The sequence below is a fragment of the Lipotes vexillifer genome, unplaced genomic scaffold, assembly GCF_000442215.2.
Source record: "Lipotes vexillifer unplaced genomic scaffold, Lipotes_vexillifer_v1.1 scaffold242, whole genome shotgun sequence".
In the NCBI taxonomy this organism is placed as follows: Eukaryota; Metazoa; Chordata; class Mammalia; order Artiodactyla; family Lipotidae; genus Lipotes; species Lipotes vexillifer.
Window position 1 is genome coordinate 1527022 of NW_006771376.1, and position 19970 is coordinate 1546991.

The following is a 19970-nucleotide window of genomic DNA, read 5'->3' on the forward strand; positions in this document are numbered from 1 at the left end:
AATAGTGTGCAGTGAAGGTCTCTGTTGTTGTGGTGCTAGATGTATGTTTAGAACTAAACCAGCCCCCCAGGCTGCCCCCTCTGACCTTGGCCCAGGGACCCTTCATGGGGCAGGGGGAGGCATAGCAGAAGAGCCTGGCCCCCTCCCAAGGGTTATGAGCTGAAACTGTTTCCACTTTTGGTCTTACTGGGGAGCAGCAGTATTTAGAACTCATGGGGATGGTAGTGGGGAGAGTGGAGACCCGCAGAGGATCTTCTTCTGCTCCTTCTGATCCAGGTCTCTCCCCGCCACCACCCCCAACCTCCTCCTCCCCTCCTCTCTTCCTGCTGTCAGATTCCTGTGGTCCCTTCTCCTGCCCAGGGTCTCTCTCTTCTCTATGTGGCTTTTCTTTGTCTTCTCCAAGGTTGAGTGTCCCAGTTGTATCTGCTCCTGAGACTGAGCCCCTTCCCAGATCCAGGAAGCAGACAGGGGAGCTGAGCCTTAGCCCTGATGTGGGAGGGCCCACAGCCGGAGATGCAGAGCCCACCTGGGTACCTGAATCCCAGGGGATGGAAATGCAAGGCAGGCTCCTCTCTTCCCTGCCTTGCCTTCCCCTCCTTCTCTTCCCTGAGCCCCATTGAGCCCCATCTGCCTATGTCCTGGCTGTGGCCTGATTCTCCTACCCTACCCCTACTGTGTTCTAGGTGGCATCTGCCATCCGTAAGGGCAGATTCCACTGCCTTCCCTGAAGAGCTAGGTAGTGTCCAGGCAATTTTCAGGTGTAAAGGTGCAGCTGGAGCAGAGGGTATGTAAATAACTACTGGTCCCTGGGTGTCATTTGGTTGGCCCAAGCCCACTGGGCAGGTGCTAGGTGTCTCTGAATGACCACTGGATTCCTGGGAGCAATAGCTGTTCTGTTTGGGTCTGATAGAAGGGATAGGCTCAGAGGGCTGGTTCTGGAGGGAAGATCAGAGGAGAAGGCAGGCAGGGCCCAGTGAGAGGGGATCATGCATCCCCCCCACCCCAGCTCACTCTTGGTCATAGGGCAGTTCTGGGCACTTGAACTCAAGGCCCAGGAAGAAGCACAGGCCCAATCCTATGTGGAAGCACAATGGCTGGAATGTGATTTCAGTTTAGGTCGGGTGGGAGGGGCGATTCTCTGGCTCTTGTTTTTTTTCAAATCAAGATTACTTGCTTCCCTCTGCCTACTAGACTTGATTCTTGGCCCTTCCTCACCCTGTCAGCAACCCCTTTCCTTTCCAGGCCAGTGACTACAGGCCTGTTCTGTCCCAGACATTGTAAGAATGTTGTTCGTAGAGGCCCTGGCTCTCTCGGAGGCCTGGAGGGGAGTGGGTTCTCACCCAAGGAGCAGCTGCCCATTTTTCACTCACTGCCCCCACCTCCCACCTGGGCTATTTAGCTTGAAAAACCAAACCCCGCCTGGCCACTCTGGGCGGCTCCAGCCTAGAACCCAACACCTGGATTTCCAGGTGCCATCCTGAGCTTTGAGCTCCAGGTACTTCATTTTCCTATAAGGGGAGCTAGGGCCTCTGGGAAGTTATCTTCCTAATGGTCCCTTAGGCTTGGGCCAGAATGTGATTGGCTCTCTCCTCCACCACTTTCTCTGCAGAAAGCAGTTGTCACAGCCCCTAGTACCTGAAAAGAGACCCTAGGTCTAGGTTCTTCCTCCCGTTTCCTTTCTCCCCTCCCAGACCTCTGGCTCCTTTTCTCTTTGTCTCTCTGGTAACTCCAGGAGGCCTGTGGTCCAGCTTCCAGCCCAGCATCCTTGACCTGTTGGATGCCACCTCCAGTCGATTTCCTGTCCTACCTGCCCTTTCTCTTTCCTGGCTCAGACCTGTATGGCCATGCCCTGGCTCTGCCCTTAGGAAGACCTGCTACTGCGTGTGGCCCAGCTTGTCCAGGCCCTGGGATGCTGCATCTCCAGGCAACTATGCACTTTCCTGGGGAGGGAGCCAGTATGAGAAGTGGGGGCTGGGCACAGATACATCTCTGCTGGATGGTCTGGCTTGAGGGTCGGGTGGAAGAAGGCCCAGGTCAGTCTGGAAATCCTCAGGTCTTTGGCCAGCCAGTCACCTGTTTTTGCATTCTGCTGGTGCCCCCTGCCCCTCCTTGTTTCTGGGAGACACAGACCATACTCCAACTGGCAGTTGACCTGCCTGAGCCAATGTGTCTGTCAGTGGTAACTGAATGAACCATAATAAAGGGGAACATTTGGCCCTCTGTGTCCTGCTGTGTCATGTGTCTTCATGTGGGCGTGTGGAGCCTCACCATGGGCTGTAGGCAATGGGGGTAGGGTGGTTTGAGTGGGTCTGCGGCCTGTCATTCCAAGAGGCCAAAAGTCACACACTTCTGTGTGGTTCTTTCTCTGAGGCAGCCTCGAAATTGCCACAGAGACCTTCTCCCTGTTAGGAGGAGGAGTTCTGAGTTCTCTGAGGAAGAAGTAGAAGGCTGGATCAGTGGGTGAGGGGTGGTTTGGTTCAGATGGTCACTGTAGTCAGGGGCAGGGGTAGAGCACAGAGGGCCCCACCTCAGCTCTCATTGAAGGAGACTGGCAGCTGATTGAGGACTCAGGGGCCTGTGGATGCTGGAGAATGAAGGAGGCAGGGAGGTGTATCCAACGTGCTTTCCTCTGCTGCTTTTCCTTTGCCAATGCTGTGTCCTCCACTTGGAGGGCCGTTCTGGCACTTTTTATTTAAGCTCCTGGTCATCCTTCAAGATTCACCTTGAGTGACTCCTTCTCTGAGAGGGCTTCTTTGCCTCTGATTGTTACTTAGGACCCTCTCCTTCCTCATGGACCTTATTCTGTAATTTTTTGTGTCCCTTTTTGTCTCAAGAGCAGGGAAGAGTCTGATTTAGCTCCGTATCCTGTGCACTTAAAACATACAAGAGGCTCAGTAAATGTTAAGTATTAAGTGCTGAAGTGATGAGCAGTGTGGGATGGGGCTGGGGCGGGGGTAAGTAGGTCAGACAATCTGGGCCAGGCCCAGATGAGCACAGGAAATACCAAGAACTTGGAAGCTGGTGTTCCCGACAGGACTCCCCGGAACGGACTACAGTTCCCAGAAGGCTGAGAAGTGGACTGCAACTCCCAGAAGTCTGCGCAGTCGCGGAGGCTGCCGGCGACTGTGGTAGCGTTGCGTGCCAGTCAGAATCTGTGGGAGGGGCGACCGAGGTACCGCGATATTTGGTGGCTGCTCCGAGACGCGCCTGACGCGGGTGAGGAGTCTGGGGGGCCCTCTGGAGGCTGGTTTCACGCGGTGGGGCAGGAGGGAGGCTGGAAAAGCTTCATTCGCGATTTTGAGTCTGTGGCTTTGTGTGTGACCTCACTCTGTGTGTGTGTGCGCGCGCGCACGCGTGTGTGTTCTCTCCCTCCTATCGGTGCCCGAGAAGCTATGCTGCGGGTCTGCGGCTGTGTGTGTGTGTGTAGGGCCTGTGGAACCTGTGGGGCCGGAGCGCTGTGGACCCGTTCCCGTCTCCATCCTGAAGTGGGGCATTTATATATGTATATACACGCTCCCATCCCGGCTTTGTGCTGCTCTGCAATTAACCAGTACCATTTAATCTAGTTTGAAAGGTGGTCCTATCGGTTACCCACCCTTAACCTTTTGCCTTAAAGAAACAAAAACAAAATCCATGAGCCTGCCTCCAGAAAGGAATAGGGATGGCCCAAAGTACAAACTATATTTTACAAGTTGGTAAAATAGAAAAAGGAAAGCCCTGGGATATTGCAGTTGTCCCCTGGCTCCACCTAAAAGTGCCGAATGGCATTAAAAATGAAAGTGAGGCCAAATTTTGTCAGAGGAAAACTTCGTGCTGTACTTTGAAGTATTGGAGGCCTGTGCCAGGTAATAGGCAGGGGAGATTCCCAAGCTGGGGAAGTGGTGGGTATCTTGGGGCAGGAGTTTTCCACATCTCTCCCAGTGACTGAGAGGTGGCAGTTCTCAGTCACTCCCTCACTAGTAGTCACCGCGTGTGAATGTAATATATATGTATATATCCCCAACATATGGCCTTGAGGAGGGGTGCCTAATGGGATTCCAGGAGTAGCAGACTCTGGAAGCATGCCTGCTTCTGGTTTGAGAGAAAAGCAGTCTTTTTGTTTGTTTGTTTTTAATTTTCTTGGCCGCACTGGCAGCACATGGGATCTTAGCTCCCCAGGCAGGGATCGAACCTGAGCCCCTCGCATTCGAAGCTCGGCGTCTTAACCACTGGCCCACCAGAGACGTCCTGAGAGAAGAGCAGTCTTAGCAGAATGTCAAGACCTTGAGTTCTCCCTGAAGAGTTCCTTGCCTTTCCTTGGAGGAAGGGGTTTAAAGTGCCCCTGTGGCCACGTGACTCCTTTTAATGACTGGGTTTGGGGGAAAAGTAATGCTATGGGGAACTACAGGTGTTTCGTTATTACTGGGGCAGAGTTGTATTGACTGGTGGGAGATGAGGCCAGAGCAGACTCTTGAGGCCAGTAGTAGGAACTTTGACGTCAGGCTAAAGGATTCAAGCTCTTAATGGATCCTGGATCCCTGCCCACCCACCCAAATTTGGTTCTGCTTTTTCCTAGGCCCCAGTTCCTCATCATTCCTGTGCTGTGCTGGGCTCATACCCCATCTGGCTTTTTTTTTAGCCCTGGTCCTGCCCTGGCTGCACACTTGCCCATATTGTGACTGGCAAGTATTCCTGAAACTTTTACTTAACTCTGTCCTAATTAAACGCATCAGAAAAGGAGACTTACACATCACAAGTCTGCCACAGCTGAGGCTCTTTACTCTGTCTGGCCTTGTCTTTCTAAAGGACAGAGAAACTGTCAATTTTCTGGCTGTGACTGTATGCATGTGGCTACCTGCATGGCTAGTGCCCTGGGAGCTTGAGGCTCAGTAATCACAGCCTTCAGTCCTATAACCTCTCTGCCTGCCAACTCTCTGCTGCTCAAGAGTTCCTATGAGTAGAGCAGAGCTCAGGAAAATGAGGTGCTGTCTACAGCTACCTTGGCTGTGCAAATAGATGGTTCTAACAGGGACTGGGTAGAGTAATAGACTTACTGGTTTGGGATTTGATCTTTTTTTGAGAGTAAACAGAAAGAACTGCTGGGACTTCCCTGGAGGTGCAGTGGATATGGCTCCGTGCTCCCAATGCAGGGGGCCCGGGTTCGATCCTTGGTCAGGGAACTAGATCCCACATGCATGCCACAACTAAGAGTTCACTTGCCACAACTAAGGAGCCCATGTGCTGCAATTAAGGAGCGCGCCTCCTGCAACTAAGATCCAGTGCAACCAAATAAATATTTTTTAAAAAAGGGACTTCCCTGGTGGTCCAGTGGCTAAGACTCTTTGCTCCCAATGCAGTGGGCCCAGGTTCTGTCCCTCGTCAGAGAACTAAGGTCCCGTATGCCACGTGGCATGGCCAAAAAAAAAAAGAATTAAAGGGCGTCCCTGGTGGCACGGTGGTTGAGAGTTCGCCTGCCGATGCAGGGGACGTGGGTTCGTGCCCCAGTCCGGGAAGATCCCACATGCCACGGAGCGGCTAGGCCCGTGAGCCATGGCCGCTGAGCCTGCGCGTCCGGAGCCTGTGCTCCGCCACAGGAGAGGCCACAACAGTGAGAGGCCCGCGGTCTGCAAAAAAAAAAAAAAAAAAAAAAAAAAAAAAAAGAATTAAATTAAAAATAAATACATGTTAAAAAAAAAAAAAAGAACTCCTGCCAGCTGTCACCCTACATGGGACTGTCAGATTGAACTGATTTGACCTTGCTTTCAGATGTTGGTTAAATTTTCCACTTTCTGATCCTCAAGTACATATCCCCCCCCACCCCCCTTCTAGAAAGATAGGTAGGCTTTAGTCCTTAACAAAGATCGCTCAGCAGGCTAAGTAGTAAATCTTGGGCTGTACCACCTGCTATGGGGAAGCAGCTGAAGTCACCAGTATGGATTCCTGCCCCAAGTTTAACTGATTTGCTTTCAGTAACCTATTCCCTAGGAATGATATCAATTTGATGTGGAGGAGATTTTATTTTTATTTTAAAAATTTTTTTTGTTTTGTTTTTTGTTGCACCACGTAGCTTGTGGGATCTTAGTTCCCTGACCAGGGGTTGAACCTGGGCGCTCGGCAGTGAGAGGGCCAAGTCCTAACCACTGGACCACTGGGGAGTTCCTTGGAGGAGGTTTTAAATTCAGCTTCTGGTTTTGCAGGAATCTCCATGTCCTTGCACCAGTTGGCTGGGGTAGGACAGGGTCAAGGTTTGGGATTTGGCAGGCGGGTTTCCCTGGAGAGTCCAGAATGTGCCTCTGTCACCTACTGTGGGTGCTCACTAGCACACTGATTAGTTCTGGGAAGCTGGCTGATAGGCCCTCTAGACCTTGTCAGTTGCTAACAGGGCTCTCCAGGCCCTAGAGTAGACTCAGCTCTGCTCTGGGCAAGCATGGCCCTGGCTAAGGCCGTGACGTAGAGTAGAGGTTGAGATCGCTGGCAAATGGAACTTTGGGGGAAGTTCTGTTCTAGGGAACTGGCCTGTGCTTAATGCCTGTTGAGAAGGGTCTGGGCCCCTCGGAGACCCTTCCAGGTAGAAGTGGAATAATAGACCCAAACATGATCCTCAGCTCATGTGGTTACGTGCCTGAGTCTTGAAGGCAAAAAATGGGCAAAGAGGCCCTAAGGAGCCAAAGGGCCTGTGGAGTGAAGAGGGAGCCCTTATGGTTGTGCAGCCACATAGATAGCCATTGGGTGACTCACTGGACTTCCTCCTCGGGGTCTGCCTTGGTCTCCTTTCCCCTTGTTGATTCTACCCTTTTTGAGTACATCTCCCAGGACCCCCTTGTAGAGAGAGTCCCTTACCTCTGTCTTTCATGCGTTGACTCAGAAGTTTTCTGATGGAAAGAGCTTCAGAGATCACCTGGTCCTATCTTTGCATTTTTCAGATGAAGAGACATGTCCAGGGAGGGAATGACCCTGAGCCAAGGTCACATACCAGGTCAGGAGCACAACCATGGACAGGGCCCAGGGCTCCTGATTCATAGGCCAGGCTTCTGTTCTCTGCCTCACTCTACTTCAGAGGGTACAGTTTATTACTCATTCGGCAGATGTTCAGGACCTACTACAGGCCCGATACCTGCCTGGCAGTTGGTGTTTAGACCAGGTCGCACATTGAGGGAGCTTGCTGGGGGTGTTGGTGGTCGTGGGAAAGTGGAGAGGGAAAGGCAAGGAAACTAATGTACAGATTGAATCAGTGATCACCAAAAAGGTGCATCCCAGAGAAGGACCCATCTCAAGTGATTTCAGGTGTGACTCTTGTCTTCTCAATTCATGCAGATTCCCTAAAGGCAGCGGCTGTCTCTTCCACAATTTCTTTGCCGGTGCTAGATGTAGTTGGTCCTTGATAATTGTTGCTGATGGAGTATGTTTTGCTGGCCCAGTCTGCCAGAATGTAGGTTTTGATGTGTTCATCAGCCATATTATGAACACTCACTTCTAGCAACATCTGAGGGCCAGAGGAAGAAACTAAGCAGCTAGTCTCATGGGGTGGCCTTTATCCTTTTTATGCTTGTCTCTTCTCGGCCTTGGATTTGTAGGGTGGTGCCTGATCCACAGGGAGGGACAGAGGGGCAAATCTCTCAGCTCCCTGGAGCACCCAAACCCCTTTGTTGCATAGGGTTCTACCCCACAGGCATCCCTGGAACCTACCCTGCTCTGCCACTCTCTTCAGCCAGCCTAGCCCACTGCAGTGGCTCCTTTGTCTGCCCCCTCCAGTTTCTCCACCACCAAGGCCCCCTCCACACTTCTCACCAGCACCATCTTTCTAAAATGAAAACGCACCATAGCCCTCACTGCTCTTGACACTTAGTCCTTGACCTGATTTTGTAGCCTTACCTCCTGCCCGCCCCACTGACCCCCGCTTCCATCACGCTTTAGCCTCACTGCTAAGCTGCTTTCTGTTCCCCAGACCTGCCACCCTCCTTCAGGCCTCTTCACCTCTGCAAGATTGCTCCTTCTTGCAAAGTTATTTCCCTGTTTCTCTGAAAAACTTCCTTGTCCTGCAGGACTCAACCTGAATGTTATTTTTTTGGTCTCTGACTTACTCAGACAGTAACTCCTAGGCAGCACAGCCTCATGGCACTGGCTGCATTACATTGTGACTGACCCACGTGGGGTGAGGGTGTCTGACCTTCTTATCACACTGTGTGCTCCCAGAAGCTGGGACTGTTGACCCCTCAGGAACCCTAGCATCTGGCCCAGGGTCTAATACAGGGTGCTCAATACATTTTGGTTGAATGTATGAATGAAGCAGGCACCCTCTGTTCTGCTTTTAGATCCTAAATCCTGGCAGAGCTTTATGGAGCCCAGTTCTGGCAGGCTCCCAGGACTCGAAGCCACCAGACCGCACATGGAACCCAGGGCCACGTGTTCAGCTGCTGCACCCTTGGTGGAGAGACAGTTCCGTGTTCTTGTCGGTGTCACTGGGAGTGTTGCAGCCCTGAAGTTGCCTCTTCTGGTATCAAGGCTTTTGGACATTCCTGGCGTGAGTACGCTTACTAGACAGCCTCGGGCATTAGAGGGCTGATGCTCTGGGGCCAGCCTGTTTTTGTGCAGTGCACAGGGTTTTCTTTTTCTTAATCACGGTGTTTGTGGAAGTCCTCTTTGTGCATTGGTATGTGGGGGACACGGAGACAGAGACCAGTGTGACAGTATAACCAGGAGCTAGATTAGGTAGTAGACAGAGAGTGAGGGGAGACTGCGAAAGGAACGCTGTGGTGAATGGAGGTTTTGGGTTCCCAAATATTTGCTCTGAATTCCCTGAAGTCCTAGCATGAGAGAAGAGCTGGCTGGAGAAGTGCGGCAAGTTCTCAGCGCCCCCTGGCTGCCTTGTGCTCCCTGCTTCTGCTTTCACTCCATCCTGGACATTGTGGCTCTGTCCTCCCTTCTTGTTAGACACCATGGGTGTCCTGTCAGTCCAAATGCACTGGAACCTTAGGGGCTCCCCGCTGCCCGCAGCTCTGGTTTCAAACTCTGCTCCTTCAGGTGTTCAGAGATGCCCAGGGGCCACCACAGTGTGTTGGAGGTGGGGGGCTTGGCCCCCTGCCTTTGGTCCGATCACCTCAACTTTGATCAGTTTTATATGTAGGGGTTCTGGGGCATATTCTTTTGCGGGAAAAGTTCAAGGCTTTAAAAATGTGAAAGCCAGCTGGTGATAACCCCACTTCTTCGTCTGGTAACCTAGGCCCTTCACTGGTCTGCCACCCTCCCGCCATCCCACGCTCCACCCTGATGGCCTTTGCTTTGGCCCAGCCCCTTCCAGGCTGTGCTGCCCTGCCTACTTTTCCCTGCCTTTTCAAATTCTCTACAAACACTTCATGTAAAAGCCTTCCTGGCCTGCCTCAGCCCATGTGGTTTTGCTCCCTTCCTTTTTTTTTTTTTTTTTTTTTTTTGATTGTTTTATTGTTTTTTGGCTGTGAGGCATGTGGGATCTTAGCTCCCCGACCAGGGATCGAACCTGCACCCCCTGCACTGGAAGGTGAAGTCTTAACCACTGGACCACCAGAGAAGTCCCTGCTCCCTTCCTTTTAAAACTCATTTGATGTATTAAAGAAAAACTAGAAGTAAAGTGGTAAAAACAGGTTTTTTTTTTTTTTTTTTTTGTGGTATGTGGGCCTCTCACTGTCGTGGCCTCTCCCGTTGTGGAGCACAGGCTCCGGACGAGCAGGCTCAACAGCCATGGCTCACGGGCCCAGCCGCTCCACGGCATGTGGGATCCTCCCAGACCGGGGCACGAACCCGTATCCCCTGCATCGGCAGGCAGACTCTCAACCACTGCGCCACCAGGGAAGCCCACTAAAAACAGGTTTTATTCAGAAAAACTATTGCAATAGGGGAAAGTAGATCTCAGTATAGAACTGGGTTTAATTCTGAATACAACAAGGAAAAGTGGAGATTTGTAGCCAAGGAGCTGTGTGTGTGTGTGTGTGTGTGTGTGTGTGTGTGTGTGTGTGTGTGTGTGTGTGTGTGTGTGGGTGTGGATGGAAAATTACTAAGAGGAAACATCAGGGGTAAGGGAGATTTTAGCAAAACTATCCTGAGGGGGATGAGGAGCCTGATGAGATATCCAGGCTGATCAGATATCGAGTATAGGGGATTCTGGCTAAACCAACTTAGCAGGAATCTTGCTCTGGAGGACGAAACCCAAAGACGGGCCTAGTTGAAAAAGTGGCTCCAAGGAGCCTGACCAAAGTTTGGTTAAGAAGAGAATCTTGACCAAGCTGTGGAACCATAGGTTATCTTTTACACTGCCTGTGTTGTCAGACACTAGTTTTGTGGAGTGTTAAGCCGTTGAGGCCCAGGCTCTACTTTTTTCCTTGCTTGATACAAGCATAGCACCTAACTCAGGGTGGCGCAGGTGGGTGTACCCTAAGTGTCCAGCAGGTAGCAGTGCTCACTTGCAGATGACTGTGTCGGGAGTCACAGGCAAGGGCGGGAAAGCTGCTTTTTTTTTTTTTTTTTAACTTTCCACAAACTTATACCCAGAAAGTCACCCCCTCACCCCACCCTCCAGGCAGCCAGGGATGGCAGTCAGGCCAGGATAGGGAAAGGAGGAGAGTGTTGTGGCTGCTCTGAGGCTGGGCACTGGTGCTTTGGGTCAGTAACCACTTCGGCCTGCCCCCTCCTCATGTGCCCAGAACCGTTGGTAGGAGCTGGCCAGCTAGAGCCTAGAGGGCGGGAGGCCTGGAAGCGTTGCTGCAGCAACAGCCTCTGCCACTGCCCTCTGGGGAGGGAGGGAGCCATGCAGTTCCCTTTTCCCATAGCCCCAGAGCAAGTGAATTTCCGGACTTGGGGTAAGTGGGGGCAGGGAGTCCTATCCCAGGAAACAGATGAGCAGCCTCAGAGCAGAGGGAAATGGCAGCTCCACCGCTTCCTGCCATCCCACACAGCCAGCATTTATGCGGGTGTGAGGAAAGGGTTGCCTGAAGCAGGGAGGCTCTCCAGCCTACCCTAGGCCTTTTAGTCCAGCCTCTGTGGGGGACAGGCCACGTGTGGAATGGGACTTGGCTCTGTCTCTGGCTGGAGTTGAAGCTGAAGGTCAGGCAGCCAGAAGGGCACTGACAAGGAGAGAGGACTGCCTGACTTAGCCTCTAGGAGCCTGCCTTTCTCATTTTAAAATAAAGATGATGGCTGCCACCCATCCCCTCGGGAATGTTTGCAAGGCTGGGGGAGGGGGACACAGATGAAACTGCCATCTTGTGCCCACAGCTAGGCGCAGCTCCTGGCACACGGAAGTGCTTAACACTGTTTGTTTCCTGTCCATCCCCCTCTCCTTTTCCCTTGTTGTCGTGTCCTTTGGGGCAGCCACACGTGGTGTGGGGTGTTGGGGTTGGTGAGACGGCCCATGTGGGAAGAGCCATGGAGCCACTGTCCATCCGCTTATGTGGAGGGGCCTGCATCCCTCTCATCCTGTGGGTAGACAGCTCTCCAGAGAGCCTGGATTTGCTCAGTGGAGTCCTTGTGAGGTGTTGGTAACCAAAGGGGGATCCCTGCTTGCCTTGTGTTGGCCCTGGGGGGGTGGCCTTTCCCCTGGCTCTTCCCCACACTCCCTGATGGTACTGATCTCCCCAGTGCCCCCCTCTAGGTCACCTCCAGGAGTAGTCTTTGTCCCTTGGAGCAGTCCTTCTCAGCTCTTTGCCTAAGTCACGGATTCACATGCTTGAGGCTTTGCTGAGCTCCCTTAGGGATCCCTAGATTTTGACTAGCAAACAAGCAGCTGGGATATGGGCGGCAGGGAGCTGGGTGATTCTATAGACCTGGCTCAGGATTACTCCTGATCCACCAGTTGTTCAGGCTTCCCAGGAGGACCATTGACCTGGAGCCAGACCAAGGAGACTATGGGGGAGTGGTGGGGAGGGGTAGATTTAGTTTTCTGCCTCAGTCACCAGCACTTGGAGAGAGTGGCCACCAGCAAAGAAGCCTTGGAGGCTTTGTGTGAGGTGGGAGGAGTTGGACAGTGGGGGCCAGCCCTCCCTCAAAAGAGGCGTTGCACATAGAGGATTTCTCACGCTGGGACTCTGGGCAAGTCAGGTCTTTTATATGGCCTCAGTTTTCTTATCCCTGCAATAAAGTGGGGGCCAGGTACCCAAATGATGCATCTCCAAGGCCTCTTCTGGCATGAGTGGTAGAAGATTCTAGATGTGAGGACAAAAAGCACTAGGACCAAAGGCAGCCTGAGAGAAGGTCCTGGGGTGTAGGAGCTGTGGCTGTTTTGCAGTTCTGTGATCGTCATATAATTGAGTGGCACTTACATCTGAGCAGTTAGCTTAGTCAGTTTCTGCCCTTTGGTTGGTACCCTCCTCACTATGGAGGAGAAAACAGAACACCTCTCTAGCTTTTGCTGGGTAGGTGTCAGCAGGGCTGAGAGCCAGAAGAGGATTTCTAAAAGTGGAAAAAATCTCCCACCCAGGGAGTTGGCAGGCCTTGGCCTTAGAAAAGGCTGTTTCCAGAATGCCTGTGAGGACATTCAGGACTGTTAAGGGTGTAGGAAGAGGGCCCTGCTCATATGCAGAATGAAGTAAATTCTGCTTTTCTGGAGGACTGTTGTGGCAATATCTAGAGAAAGCAAAAATGGTCACAGCCCTTGCTTCACCCATACGATTGAACCCTATAGGGCAGGAGTCCCCAGCTCCCGGGCCATGGACGGATACTGGTCTGCGGCCTGTTAGGAACTGGGCCACACAGCAGGAGGTGAGCGGCGGGTGACTGAGCGAAGCTTCATCTGCCTGCCTCTCCCCATCGCTGGAGTTACTGCCTGAGCCATCCCTCACCCCATCCCGACCCGTGGAAAAATTGTCTTCCATGAAACCAGTCCCTGGTGCCAAAAAAGGTTGGGAACCGCCGCTATAGGGTACAAAAGTTCACCAAATGTACAAGCATGTTCATTTTAGCACTGTTTATAATTTTAAAAGAAAACTGAAACAAACAAAATATCCAACAATAGAGCTGTGGTGCAGTTGTGGTTCAGCCTCTTGATGGATTCGGAGGCAGCAGTTCAGAAGAATGGGTGGATCTTGTGTGCTGATATGAGACAGTCCTCAAGATATAAGTGAAATGAGCAAGGTGCTGAAGTTAGTGAAGTGTGGCCCACAGGCCAAATTCTTGTTGTCTGTTTTTGTATGGCCTGCGAACCATACATATGTAAACTATTTACATTTTTAAATGGTTGAAAAAAATCAAAAGAAGATTATTTTGTGCCATATAAAATTATATAAAATTCAGGTTTCAGTGTCTGTAACATTTTATTGGAACACATCCACACCCATTCATTTAAGTATTGCCTGTGGCTACAGTCTTGCTACTACAGAGTAGAGTAGTTGTGACAAAGCCTAAAATAGTATCTGGCCCTTTATAGGAAAGGTTTGCCAACTACTGGCATATAGTATGATTCCTTTTGTGTGTTCACATATCAAAGTTACTGCCTGTGGTCTTCCCCCTGGAGGTGGTTACCCTTGTGGAGAGATGGGGGCAGGAAGGGAGACTTGCCTTTTGTGTCATTCTGTTCAATTTTGATTTTCTGACCTCTCTGTGTACTTATTTTGTTTTATTTTTTAATTTTTTTAAAATAAATTCATTTATTTATTTTTGGCTGCGTTGGGTCTTCATTGCTGTGCATGGGCCTTCTCTAGTTGTGGCGAGCGAGGGCTACTCTTCGTTGCGGTGTGTGGGCTTCTCACTGCAGTGGCTTCTCTTGTTGTGGAGCATGGGCTCTAGGCGCATGGGCTTCAGTAGTTGTGGCACACGGGCCTAGTTGCTCTGTGGCATGTGGGATCTTCCTGGACCATGTCCCCTTCACTGGCAGGTGGATTCTTAACCACTGCGCCACCAGGGAGGTCCCCTTATTTTATTTTATTTTATTTTATTTTTTAAAGTCAGTGGGGCTTTTAGTAGGGATATCATGGAACGTTCTTTGTAATTTTATGCTTTTTTTTTTTTTTTTTAATAATGCTCATTGAGGAAAGGAGAGCAGGAGAAACATGGCCTGGTTTGAGGTTTTTCTTTCTTTCCAGGCAGGGGCCACCTGCCTGCTCCGTGTTCCTGCTGTGGAAACTAGTCTACTCAGCAGTAGCACGCTGAGGCATTTTTCAGGACCTGCGCTGGCTTGGCTAGCCCCATCCTTCCCTGGCCTGCTCCCCCAGGGAGTGACCTCTGCAGCCCACTGGTTGGAGGCAGCCAGCCCTGGGCCGAGGGCTCTTGCACCCAGGGTCCTTCCGTGCTACTCCAGAATAGCGTCCCTATGGAGAGCCTCTGCTGTCTGCTTCTCTAGTTTCATTCTTTAGAAATTTCTCTAGTTGGGGAGGGATTAGCAGCTATGCCCTTCTTGAATGGCAGGATGGGCCATGCGACTAGAATACCAGCTCCCCCAGGAGACCGGTTTGGAGGCAGAGGACAGAACCGCAGAGCCTGGTGGGAAAGGACAAGGGTCACAATAGGGCTGGGAGGCGCAGCAAGCTGGAGGGGCCCCTGGAGGCCCTGTGGTCCAGATGGCTCATGGCTCCGGAGGAGAAACAGGCCAGAGAGGAAGAATTTGCCAGAGATTCCCCCAGCCAGTGGGCTGGCGGAACTGGGGCTCAAGGCCGGTTTCCTGACTACCATCAGCAAGTGGACTTGAGCTCAGATTATGGGCATTCTCTACTCCACCTAAACATGGCCATGAGGCTGAGAAGCCCCAGGCAGTTGTGGACTCCTGCCTGGTCTGTCTTGCTTTATAGTCAGGGGTCATATATACCCCACTCAGTTGTTAGACAGACACACTGAGCCCTTACCAGCTCTGGCTCCCATGTGTGTAGTAGGCTCAGTAAATGTTTGTCAAGTGGAGACATCATTGTGAGCCATTGGGACACCCACTCAGCCAACCGGAACTCCCTCGGGGATTTGTTAATGAGGCCACCTCCTCCACAGCTTCCCCCGACCCCAACCCCATGTGCTGGCGGCACCCAGAGTCCTTTTTTTCTAGAGTATGCCCGCCACCCCCATGCTCAGGGTCATGCCAGCTTCTTGGCTGGCCCCCAGGCCCCGGGCACTACCAGTGTCAACACTGGGAGGCCCAATGTCGGGGTCTTCTGCTGTGTGTGTCAGCCCAGAGGACTAAGCCACTAAAACTCTGGGTTCCTTGCCTTGTGCCAGGTTAAGTCATAGCCGGTGTTTCCTCTTTAGAGTCCTCATCAGTCTCCTGTGGAGCCATCATCACATGCCCTACTAGAAACACCTGCTCTTTTCTAGCCACTGAGCTGGGGGTTCCAGCTGGGCCTCTTCTTTCCTTGTATATGCCAGAGCTGTGCTATCTAACATGGTAGCCACTAGCCACATTCAAATTTAAATTTAAGTTATTAAAATTAAATAAAACCAAAAGTTCAGTTCCTTTGTCAGACCAACCACACCTCAGGTGCTCAATAGCAACATGCGGCTAGAGGCTGCCATACTGGACAGCACAGGTGTGACATGTTTCCTTCACTGCAGAGAGTTCTATTGGATGATTCTGTAGAGTAGTGGTTCTCAACTGGGGCAGTTTTGCCTCCTAGGGAACACTGGACAATGTCATTTTTGTTGTCATACTTGAGGAGAGGGTGCTACTGGCTCATGGTTGTAATGGATAGAGGCCAGAGATGAGGTTGGAGGTGGACATTCAAGCCATGGGATTTATCTCATCCTGTGGCTGTGAAAGTGCTTCTCCACAGATCCCTTTGATATCTGCCCCAGAAGCAGCCTGAGCCAGACCAGGGGCCTAAAAGTAAAAATGGAAGCACTGCCCCAAGTTCTGTTTTCCATTTCCCCTCCCTGACTCCTCAGGAGCCCCACATGGGATTGCTGATGTATTTTCAACAGAGAAAGGAACACCAGACTTGCCAACTGGTTTCAGGAAGAAATCTCTATAAATGCTAAGCAAAATGCAGGCAGCTTATGTAATAGGGTCTGGCCAAGCCTTGGTCACATCACACAGAAGTTCAGGTTAAAGGGCTTCCCTGGTGGCGCAGTGGTTGAGAGTCCGCCTGCTGATGCAGGGGACGCGGGTTCATGTCCCGGTCCGGGAAGATCCCACATGCCGCGGAGCGGCTGGGCCCGTGAGCCATGGCCGCTGAGCCTGCGCGTCCTGAGCCTGTGCTCTGCAACGGGAGAAGCCACCGCGGTGAGAGGCCCGCGTACGGCAAAAAAAAAAAAAAAAAAGAAGTTCAGGTTAAAAATATTAAGACATAAAAACTGTTGGCCAGGGTCTCGCCAGGGGGCCAACCACAGAGCTGCCTTTCAGGAACTCTGATGTGTGTGAGAGATCGTTTTAATGTCCAGACCCGCTTCTACGATGACCCAAGGGGGTGTAAGAGAAAGCCAAGGAGGGTTCCTGTCCTCAGGAGTTTTCTGCTCTGCCAAGACTCCTTAGCATTTGCTGAGGGAAAGGTCAGGGTGAATGAGTGACTAGTCCAAGTTATTTAGTATCTTAGAAGGTAACACAACATGCCTTCTTTTTTTTAATGTGTGCCAACCCAGGGCCTAGCTCTTGGCTCCCAGGACCTTTTTACAGAGTGAATGAAAATGAAAGAACAAAGCCCACAGGACTGAAGAATCAGATTAAGTGACATACTTCTAAAACCAGAAAAACTAGCCTGGGCCTGCCAGACAACACTGGGGTCAGGGTCACTGCCAAGGAGAGGTGGCTGCTTGATAGGGGTCAAGGGAGGGACATTGGGAAGGATGGGCTCATTACATACTCTTCACATTACTCTTTAGGAAAGACATTGACCCCAAGAAGCTCCCTAACAATGACAGTGTAACCTGGGAGGGTAGCCAGAGACGGATAGATTGAGAGACTAGGGGAAGATCTTAAGGGGAAGATCTCAAGCTGCAGCTATGGACCAGGGTGGGAGGCCTACTTGGATCCCTGGTTGGAATTCCCCAGGAGCCAGGGGGAGACTGTGAGGGGGATGCAGAGGGAAGGAAAGGGTAGAGCTGAGAGGGAGGAGGGAGCCCCTGAACAGGGCCATCACCAAACTGGGAATGTTTCTGAAGGCTGGCCCTAGGCACAATCCTCACTTTGAGAACTAGCAGGCCGTTTGGGAGCTGGGGAGAGTAGGGGAACTCGATCTTCAGGAAGCAGCTTTCCAAATTTCAGAATAGAGAGAGGATGAACTGGGGTGATCTTAAGTAGCAAATTGTTCAGGACGGTCAGGAAGCTCTTAGAAATGAAAGAAAGTAGTCCTCTTAAGGAAAAGAAGGCAGTGACCAGAAACTGATATGGCTACCTGGGAAGCCGTCTGTTGAAGGAGACTGGAAAGCAGTTAAATGGAAAGGAGGAACATATAACCAAAGATAAAGGTAGAATATGGTCCAGAGGTCACTGGAGTGAGCTGAAGCTTGCAGTGAAACTCAGAACGGCCAAGAGGGCTGTTACATATATTTAGAAAAAGAGCAATGGAACAATGCCTAGTCCTGGAGGCCAATGGTATAACATTAGTGGGGGAACAGAAAGAAATGGCAGGGACTCTTGAGTCCACTTGGCTTCCATTTTTTTCTTTTGAGTTTGAAAAAGGACCAATGGTGGTAGAAGAGACTTGAACCCAAGTTGGGTGATTCATCTCCTGAACTTGGCAAGTTCTGTCCTGGGGTGCTGAGGTTGTGGTTGGTGACCTACAGGATGTGTGGGAAACAGCAAAGGGGCTAGAGGCTGGAGATGACTAATGTCCATTTATCAAAAACGCGGAAGAGGTAGGCTCCACAAATTAGAAAAAGCTTGTGAGCCCTTAGAAAAGCACTTAGAAAATGGTTGTTACTGGGGTTTGATTGGGCTCACTGAGGACAAGCCATATCAATTTTGTTTTATTTTATTTTGGATATTAGAGTATTTTTGGATTTGGTGAGGGCTTTGATGGAATCTTAGGACATCCCCCTGGACCACCTGGTAATGTTATCAGCATGTTTATAATCAGGGGAAGATCCTACTTGGAAAGGGTTCATTCTTGATTCTTTCCCACCCCATCCCCCCAACCTGTGGACCTTGGCGAAGGGCTCTGCTCTTGACCTTGTTCTTTTCATCATTTGGATTTGTGTCTTGGGGCTGTTGATGGTGGTACTGGCTGAGAACAGGCCAGGAGGAACAGGATTGAAATTTTTGGAGCTCTTTACATAGACTGAGCAAACACTGGGCCAACTCTGGAAAGGTGGAATTCACCAGGGAAATGTGAGGGGCTACATTTGGGAAAGTAACAATGCAAGTACAGTTTGGGGCTTGTGGTTTAGTAGCAACATGGGTGAAAAGAACTTGTGAGGTTTTGCTGATTGCAAACCCCATATACTTCAGTAGGAGGATGTGGCTTCCAGGAGAGCTGATGTGAGCTCAGGCTCCATTGACTTACACTCAGTGGATGCCAGGGACATGAAACTTTAGGTTCCCGGAGCCTAACAGGTTGCCACCTTCTCAGAGCTCTGTAGGCAGAAGAGGTGGCTCCTACCTCTGAGTTCTTCAGTTTGGGGAAATTTCATTTTATTTCTTTTGTAATTTTCACCCCTCTATTTTTCTGTTCTCCCTTTCAGGAACTCATTATTAGTCAGATTTTGGACCTCTTGAGTTGGTCTTGTGATCTTATCTTTTTTTTTTTTTTTTTTGGGGGGGGGGCTGTGCCATGCGGCATGTGGGATCTTAGTTCCCCAACCAGGGATCAAACCCTTGCCCCCTGCAGTGGAATCGTGGAGTCTTAACCATTGGACCACCTCATCTTTTTTAATAGTACTATCCATCTCTTTATCTTTCTCTTCTACTTTTTGGAAAATTTCTTCTAAACTTACATTGAATTTTTTATTTGACTATTTATAATTTTAATTTCCAAGAGTTCCTTTTTGTTCCCGGAATGTTCATTTAAAAAAAAAAAATCTGATCCTGTCTGATCTAATCTGATCTGTTAATGCTTCCTTCCACTTCCATATCTTATGTGTTGATATATCTTAACTGCTGGGTTTTTGTTTATGTTTTTGTCCTCTTCTCTTTGTTCTGGTGATTCATACCTTTAAAAAAATCCCTTTACTTTTATTTCAGTGGGCTTTTGAGAGGGAGTAGAGTTTAATCCACTTTATTTAACTGAAAGTTTATTATTTTATTTAAGCTTTATATATCTTTTTGTCTTAAATGTGTCTTTTCAGACACATTTTGATGTGATTGATGGATTTTAAAACATCCAGTATGAGAGTCTGAATTTTGATCAGGGAGTTTAGCCAATTATATAATTACTATAATTGCTATTCTATTAGGACTTACTTCTTCCATCTTATTTAATGCTTTCCACTTATCATGTGTTCTCTCTGCTTTTTTTTTTTTCCTTTCCCTATCCTTTATTGTGTAGATTGAATTTTCTTCTGCTGGTTCGAAAGTTATATATTATTCTTCTTGTGGTTAGTCCTAACTTACTATGCCCCACACCTTACGTCATTACTGTCTTGTGTCTTAAGAGTCTCAGCACCATCCTACCTTTCACTGCTCTCCCTGTGCTGGTCCTGTGACATCTTCACGGCTGGGTTCCACGGAGGGACAGCAGCCCTGTTCATTTGCCATCTTGTTCAGAACTGGACCAGGCTCGTTCAGGGCTATCCTAGAAGGGACTCCCCGGCTCAGCAGGAGTTTGGTTTAAACGACCATTAAAGAGGTCCCTCAGGTTTTGTGCAAGTTTGGGGGATGGTAGGTTCCAAGAGGGAGTGAGTGGGAGAATGGACAAATCTGAGAGCTCTTCAGCAGAGCTGGGAGCACCAGACCTTTTGAAGTTCTTCTGCAGTCTGCCTCTCTGAGATTTCTACTCCCTGGTTCCAGCTTTACTCCTAGGTACTGTGCAGAACAGTGTCTGACAACCCACAAAAGGTAGGAAACAAATGAAGAGAGGGAGCCTTGGTGAGATGATAGGGAGGGGCAGGGACTAGGTTGAAATGGCATGGGCACGGCCCATCCAAAGAGGCAGCCCCACCAAGTCCCACCAAGTCAT

General features: G+C 50.3%; 1 protein-coding gene across 1 annotated transcript in view; it reads left to right on the top strand.

Annotated features, from left to right (window-relative positions):
• The first annotated feature begins 8297 nt into the window (after positions 1-8297).
• The window catches only part of PPCDC (phosphopantothenoylcysteine decarboxylase), an 18601-nt gene continuing 6928 nt past the window's right edge, over positions 8298-19970 (top strand). Inside the window, exon 1 of the mRNA XM_007446695.1 lies at positions 8298-8500. Within this exon, the coding sequence (XP_007446757.1) occupies positions 8315-8500 (186 nt within the window). The 5' untranslated portion in view covers positions 8298-8314. The remainder of the gene's footprint in view (positions 8501-19970) is intronic.